Source organism: Pygoscelis adeliae, unplaced genomic scaffold (genome assembly GCF_000699105.1).
Source record: "Pygoscelis adeliae isolate BGI_AS28 unplaced genomic scaffold, ASM69910v1 Scaffold350, whole genome shotgun sequence".
Classification (NCBI taxonomy): Eukaryota; Metazoa; Chordata; class Aves; order Sphenisciformes; family Spheniscidae; genus Pygoscelis; species Pygoscelis adeliae.
The window spans coordinates 1047217-1054502 of NW_008823889.1; the positions used below are offsets into that span (position 1 = coordinate 1047217).

Here is a 7286-nt window from a genome sequence, read left to right on the forward strand (position 1 = left end):
ACTGTGACATTTTTTCCCCAGATGCTACAGTGACTTGAAACCTCCCATTTCTGCCAACATACCCATTTCTGTCAGGGTGCTAGTGAGCCCACCTTTCCTATTCTCTGCAGCAAAAGCCTAGGATATCCATAAGCCCATATATAAAACTCAAATGCTTCACTTACTAGGATCAGGAGCACAGTAACAAAATCACAAATAGGATTTGAATAAAAAGTTCAAGACAGAAAGGAAGGTGACATATAAAATTAGAGAACCTGTATTTTAGTCCATTGCAGCATTACACTGCAGACAAGACACGTTGTCTTAATTTTTTTAAGACACTGAATCTTCATCTGTTACAGTTAGCAACTACTTGCACTAGGAGGGCAGGGTCATGCCACGGCACAGAGAAGACAAGGCAGAACAGGGACTAGACGGGCCTTGCCACAACCAAACACAATCCCTCCCCAGAACGGGGAAGGGGGGTGGGGGAGAGAAGGCATCACCACATGGCAGACATGTCCAGACATTGCTTCCTCATACGGCAGCTCATTTCACACCCAATCACTACAGACATTCTTCCATCAGCATCTGAACGTCCTACAACCTCCACAAAGATCTAAGATGATAAATTTTCTCTGGATATTTGTGTTAATCCCATCCAATGTTGTTTGCACACGTAGGGCTTGCCATAATGCTCCTCATGCACTTATCAGCTGGGACTGCAATCCAGTTCCCTATAATCAAGAGGCCCATCTTCCCTCTAGAGCTGCAATGGATATTGTTCTTTAACCCCTCTGCGCACAGATGTAGAAGTCTTTGTTTTGGTCTTGCAACGGCTTCAGGCTGACTCACTGCTCCATCTGCTGTGAGAGTCAAAGCATACGCTTCTTGTCCTAGGCTGCAAGCTGGTACTTCATGCAATTGAAACATCAGCTGTCACATCATGCAGTTTCAAGGTGATGGCAGTACAGTCTTCCGATACCCTGGGAAAAAGTATGTCCCTGAAGCATGCAGTGAGAATAGCAAAGCAGAGCATGAATTTGGGTGTATGAGTGAGGACTGTGTTAAGTCTTCCAAAGGCAGAAGAATAAGGAAAGATCTAAGTCAGCTACCCACAACTAGCCACTGAAGCATCAGTGAAGAAATACAGCACAGCAGAGGCTGCAATGACAAATATGACGAAAGTAATGACAATTCCAGCTTCACTGCAGGTTGGTATTGTTGAACTGCTATGTGGTATGCCAGAGATGCAACGACTTGCACAGGATTTTGTCTAGATAAAGGGCAATTCTACAATGCCTCAAGTCAGAGCCCTGAGTCACTCAGGCCTAGCAATCCACAGCAACGAAAGTTGAAACATTTTCAGAGGTCTGGATTTAACTGACCTGGTTAGTTAAGTCTGTAGCAATACCAGGAAAATAATCGCTATCCCTCAGTTCCTGATTGTGCTGCAGTTGAACAAGCAGACTCAGGTTCTTCTCACAAAAGCAGATCTAGCAGAAATTCCAATGTTTTGCGGTTTCTTTTTTTAAGCTGAAGAACATTTTTACCTATTAACCTATGCAGCATCTGTTCAGACTTAATCGAATTCTTGAACATTTGCTTTGCTACCTTGTTTCAAGTTTTGTTCCAGTCATTATTCAAACTAACAATCACGTTTGTTAAAATCACCAGTAACTGTCCAGTCCTGGTGCCGACAAATTACCTGTTTCTTTTTGTTAAGCAAAAGGCTAAGTCATTTGCCTGTTACTGCATTCATTAATTAAAAAGCGTAACAGTATGATCAATTCTGAACGGTACTTCTTTCCACATTGAACAAGACGTTGAAAATACTTTCATGTAGATTATTCTACCGATCCCTTTTCAAAAGTGCTTGGTCGAGAGTCTGTGAACGGACTCCCAGCTCTGGATGAAATCCAGGGAGGTTCTACTTTTCTATTCTTATTTCCAAAGTTAGAGAGGCACCCTGTTCTCCTCCATCCTTAAGAAGAGACAATTACTAGCTTTTCAACAATCCTCATAATGAATCCAAGTGAAGAGACCAAGGACTCGTGCAGATTTGTTCACGCCTTTTTTAAGCAACACAACTGAAAGCACTGTGTGCAGAGTAGCCCTATGATGGACTACCTAATCTGAGATAGTTCAGAGCACCACAGAGGTGCGGTGCCAGGACATCAAAACCTCAAGAGAAACAGGCTAAGGGGGAGGTGGGGGCAGTTAAAAATGCTTAGCAATTTTACCATCAGTGTAATTAGATACAATTAGGTGACTTAAGAACAGCATTAACCTTGTCTTGTTCATTAGATAGCAGCTTCTAAGAAGAACATGTCTTAATGCCTTTGGCTTTCATTGAGATTTATGCAGAAAAATCCACAAATACCCTTTGCTATCTTCCTTTCCTTTTATACATTATTATGTATAAAAAAAATTCTATCAACACAAAATTTTGAAGTTTAGTTTATAAAAAGTTTCACAAAGGTTGTTTAAACGGCATGTCCACTTTAGAGCAACCAGAAGATTCAATATAAAAAGAGGATGATAACTAAGGATCACTCACACGTAGGTTAACAGGTTGATACTGACGAATGTGCATGTAGTGAACCCGTAGGGTTTTTTGAAAAAACATTTCAAGTGATTGCTTACTCCAAACTCCAACATGAAGTCAAGCATTGACTACGCCACGTGTCGGAAACAAACAGTTTAAGAATAACATTGAATCCTGGCTTAGTTAAAAAAGTTCAAGCATAGTCTGAGCAGTCTTCAGTTCTTAGCCTGGGGCTATGCTCTCCTCATGTGTCGATCAACAGTCGTTAAGTGTAAAAACAATTGTCATTTTACAGCTTCAAGTTCTTTATAGAAAGAACTTTTTCAGGGTCCTTTAAAAATTTCTCCTTGTTCTTCACTTCTGCAGGTGATATGGTAAGACATCGGGGGGATAGTTGTGGCTCCATTTTTAATATCCCCTTCCTATTTTAAGAGGGAAGAAAAATACACAGAACAATTCACATCTTAGATGCATTTAAAGCAAACAAATTATATACATAACACTAAATGAGTTGATAGAATAAAATAATTTATCATCACTACCTCTTCTCTCAGACCTTTTTGAATGCAAAAAGCTAGCATGGTCTTACACAAGCATCAAAAAATGCAGAATACTGTGCTTTAAGCTAGCTACCGTGATGCACAGAAACTTTTTGCATAAAACTATAAACATCTATAAGAGGTTAAAAAATACAACATTCTGTTTAATATTTAAAAGCTTTAAAAATCAGAAGCCATTCTTATTACTGAAATGTAAAAACCACACACTCACCCCGAAAGCCTCCTCCACCACCTCTTCCTCCTCTGAATCCTCCTCCTCCTCCTCCACCTCTTCCTCCTCTGAATCCTCCTCCTCTTCCTCCACCTCTTCCTCCTCCGAATCCTCCTAAACATAGGAAAGAAATTACACTTTGAGGAGCACATAAATATTTTGTTATGCATAACAACTTATTTCACTGACAGCTTCTGCAAGGAAAAGAACAACAACGAAAAACCAGAAACTGTCAATTGCTGGACAGTTACTAGGCCAATTACTAGTCTCTTCTAGGGACCATCTGCAGCATTTTAGGTATTGTTTATTATCTGATTTACAATGTCCAAAATACTGAAGACACTAACAAAACTCCACGATAAACTTCTTTCACGAGAAGTGAAAATTCATTACAACTATTAATTAATAATTATTAATTAATTACAACTCAACAGAACATTTAAACAAACAAAACAAAAAACTTTGAAACATTTGTGCCTCACTGCAAAGGGGCAGAGTAGGGAGAAGAGGCAAGAAACTGCGGTGTAAGAAAAAATTAACTTTAGCTTTAATTGAGGAGTACATCGCAGATGATGTTCAAAAAGCAAAGAAGGGTGAGATCTGCCAGGTCATTCACCCCTCTCTCAAACACTGCATTTCAAGTATTTTGTCCAAACTAGATTTTTAGAACATACTAAAAATACAGCCTTCTCTGACAGTTTTGAGTGTGTATTATCTCCAACCTTTTACCACAAGTTTGCTTAGCAGTCACGCTTTCTGTCTTCGTTATAATCAGCACGCTCTCCTCCCTATGCTTTGGAGCTGTTATTTAGCTAGCTACAGAAGCCTACGGCTTGCCATTGGAAAGATATCGCTGTCTCTTCCACTGAGTCATCAAACAGAAATACACATAACATTTTTCTTTGCAATACAACTGTTGATATTCAAGCACTCAACTGCAGCTTTACCAAAAAAACCAAACCATCCCACAAAAAAACAAAGATCAAAAAAACCAAACAACCCACTCCACACCAAAAAAACCCAAACGTTCTGCAGCTTCCATTCTTGGGATCTTACCTCTACCACCGCCTCTTCCTCCTCCACGTCCACCACCACGACCTCCTCTACCACCTCCTCTGGGAGCACCTTTTTCTCCAGGTGGCCTTGGCAAAAATCTCTGAAGGGGTAGCAGCTTTGCTGGATCAATGTAAAACTGTAGGAAGAGAGTTCCATTAGGCTTTGAAAATACCAAGGCTAAAGAGCACATTAATATACCCCTTTACGAATACCCACAATTTGGTCTTAACCCTTTATGTCAAACTGTCCTCTGCAAACAGCCAAATAAAGAAAGCACACAAGAAATAAATCACAGTGTTATAAAGTTATTAAAAGATAGATGATATTTGCATGAGTTTCATTTGTTCCACCTTTTTTTGCAGGGCAGGGAGAAGGAAGAACATGGCAGATACAAAAGCGAAAAGGAAAAGGAAGTGAATGCTTATGTTTACAAAGGACAACTAGCTTTTAATAAAAAGCTAGTTATTATTATTATCTGATGAGATAGAGTAGATTTATCTAACTGATGACATACAGCAGAACTCTCTTATTGAGACTGGCTAACCTTTTGCATTTTTTTAAATGAAGAGGCTTTCATGTTCTCAGACAGTTTCACTGAAAAATACTGTTAAATTCTTTAAGGAACACAGCAAGAACAAAACATTAGAAATTGTGATTTTGATTATTATATGAAAGGCACATTCAGACATTTTCTAAATTAGTATTTTATAAATGAAGCTAAACATCACCACCGCAAATGAAAAATTACAATTAAAATATGAGGAGAAACTATTTCCAATTTTTCTCAGGGTTTTTTCATAGTTTACAAATATGATATTTTGTGGTAAAATCACTTCTTCCTTCCACGTATGAAGGCACATGGAAGAACATACCAGTGGAAAGAGTACATAAAAATGTAATTGTAAAGAAACAAATGTGTATAGCAAGTGATGACCCCTTTAGCCCCAGGGTGACCTCAAGGCTTATCTGGAACAATTTACATGCTGCAGGGGCTCTGCTAGCGCTGCTGCTGCTGGGTGGTACAACTGCCTGGCTGTGGAAAGATAAGAGCCAGCAGGGACTGCTGGACCAACCACATGCCCAGCCTCAACCTACAGCGAAGCGGCAGACACTCTCTGTAACCCCACATGCAGTCTTGTACGAATCCTTTGGCTCTCCAGTATGCAAGGACTTTGGTATGCGGTTCCCAAGATCAAAAAGAGCTGCTGGCCAACTCTGCTTAATTAAAACTCAAGATTAAATGGGAAAGCAAGGATCCGCGAAATCCAGTAACGTATTTTCTTAATGCGTTATTGTAGGAAGAAAAAAAGTTTCTGAAATTCAAATAATTACGATACAAAAAGTAAATCTGCAAGTGAATACATTCAGAGCGTGAGAGTGATTTAAACCTGCACGTTTTTCTTCACATTTAATGTGGGAGGGGAAAATGCATGCAGGTAGTTACTGATGCTCAACCAACCAACACAGGCTAAGTCTTACTGCCATGTTACAGGGTTACTCCCCCAGTTGTCCCACTTTTGTCATGGATTCTGTCAATATGGCAGTGACAACAGAATGGACCCACTGCCTCTGTCTCAAACACGCTTGCTTTGCAAGAGGACGTCCTAGCACAAGCCCACTTTTATTGGCAGTTTAAGTAATAAGCTGGACAATGAGCAACAGGACATCCTGGCACAAACTCACTTTTATAATTAAGTAATAAGCTGGAGCATGAGCAAGGTCCCCTAATGCACCAAAAAAAACCCCGCTCCCTTGATCCAACTCTGTTATAGGCGAGTAACCTATAGCAGAAAATTTGGTCAGGTAGCTAGAAAAAGTAAACATCTCAAAAGCCCACGGATCCAAAAGACATCTGCCAGTACTGGTACTGACTGAAAACCTCTGCCTGACATAAGGTACTCTGTCATATTGAAAAAGCTTTAAGACAGGCACTTAATGTGAATGAGGCACCTACTGACACCAACAGTTGCAGCTAGACTTGTGACTGTTCACATCTAACTGGTAGCCAAGCCTTGAACTATTTTAAAATCCTAAAGAAATTCCATTTAATAATCAATCAGCCTTTAAAAAAAAAACAAACCAATATTGTATGTCACACATTTTTTTTGAAGGATACAAAATCTCTCAGCTGTCCGAAGATTTCATCCACTTTGCCAATCTGTTCCTTATTATCCAAGTACACTGGGGCGTTGAAATAAGGCACCTTGTTTTCTTCTGTTTTACATTTACAAACAATGTCATCTTCACACGGATGCATGAACTCTCCCAATACTGAAATAAAGAACAAACAAGCTAAAGATATGGAGCAGTCATTCTAAATTAAATAAATATAATCTCTCCATGTAACTTACAAACTACCCTTTCTGGAGGCCCCTGGTCATATCCGCCTCTGTTGAAGCCTCCTCGTCCACCTCCCCGTCCAAAGCCACCTCGTCCACCACGATTAAAGCCACCTCTGTCACCGCCACCTCCTCCACGATTGAAGCCACCTCCTCTTCCTCCGCCGCCTCCTCTTCCACGAAAAGACATTTTCTACTACCTCCTAAATTGTGGACAAAAATCAGTTGTTTAAGACGTAAAAGACATTTCACATTTGATTTGCTATGCAAATTAAAAGTCTCCCGACAGCCTCGTTTGTTAATTTAATGGCTAGCCGTTTCAGTCCTCACTAAAAACATGCAGGCACGTGAAAAATCGGGTTTACACCCAAGATGTCACCCACTGCAACGCCTACCTGTAGAACGTGGCTACAACAGTGACGGCACGTTTCCCACTCATATATACGAGGGTTGAACGTGACAGCCTCCAGCCCCAGGAGAAGACTCTGGCGCTCTCCAGCCCCAGCCCCGCGAAGGAGCGCCACAAGGCGGGAACGTCCTCGGCGCACACCCACGGCGCCTTTCCCAGGCACCTCACAGGGCCGCGGGGCACC

At 40.7% G+C, this 7286-nt stretch overlaps 1 protein-coding gene across 1 annotated transcript; it reads right to left on the bottom strand.

The window, feature by feature from the left end:
• Positions 1 to 2219: 2219 nt before the first annotated feature.
• On the bottom strand, positions 2220 to 6883 carry GAR1 (GAR1 ribonucleoprotein). Its single transcript, XM_009334864.1, has 6 exons — positions 6706 to 6883; positions 6471 to 6625; positions 4899 to 4958; positions 4355 to 4490; positions 3299 to 3412; positions 2220 to 2949 (listed from the first exon to the last, which is right to left on the bottom strand). The coding sequence occupies exons 1-6, from the start codon at positions 6881 to 6883 to the stop codon at positions 2936 to 2938; spliced, it is 657 nt and encodes a 218-aa protein (XP_009333139.1). The 3' UTR covers positions 2220 to 2935.
• Positions 6884 to 7286: the final 403 nt, after the last annotated feature.

Bases quoted from the DNA above. Each gene is read 5' to 3' on its own strand.
- GAR1 (XM_009334864.1), bottom strand. From the start codon at position 6,883: ATGTCTTTTCGTGGAAGAGGAGGCGGCGGAGGAAGAGGAGGTGGCTTC. The intron at 4,959-6,470 runs GTATCCTTCAAA...AGAATTTAACAG, and splicing joins TCGGACAGCTGAGAGATTTT to TATTTTTCAGTGAAACTGTC. The intron at 3,413-4,354 runs GTAAGATCCCAA...TCCTATGTTTAG, and splicing joins AGGAAGAGGCGGTGGTAGAG to GAGGATTCGGAGGAGGAAGA.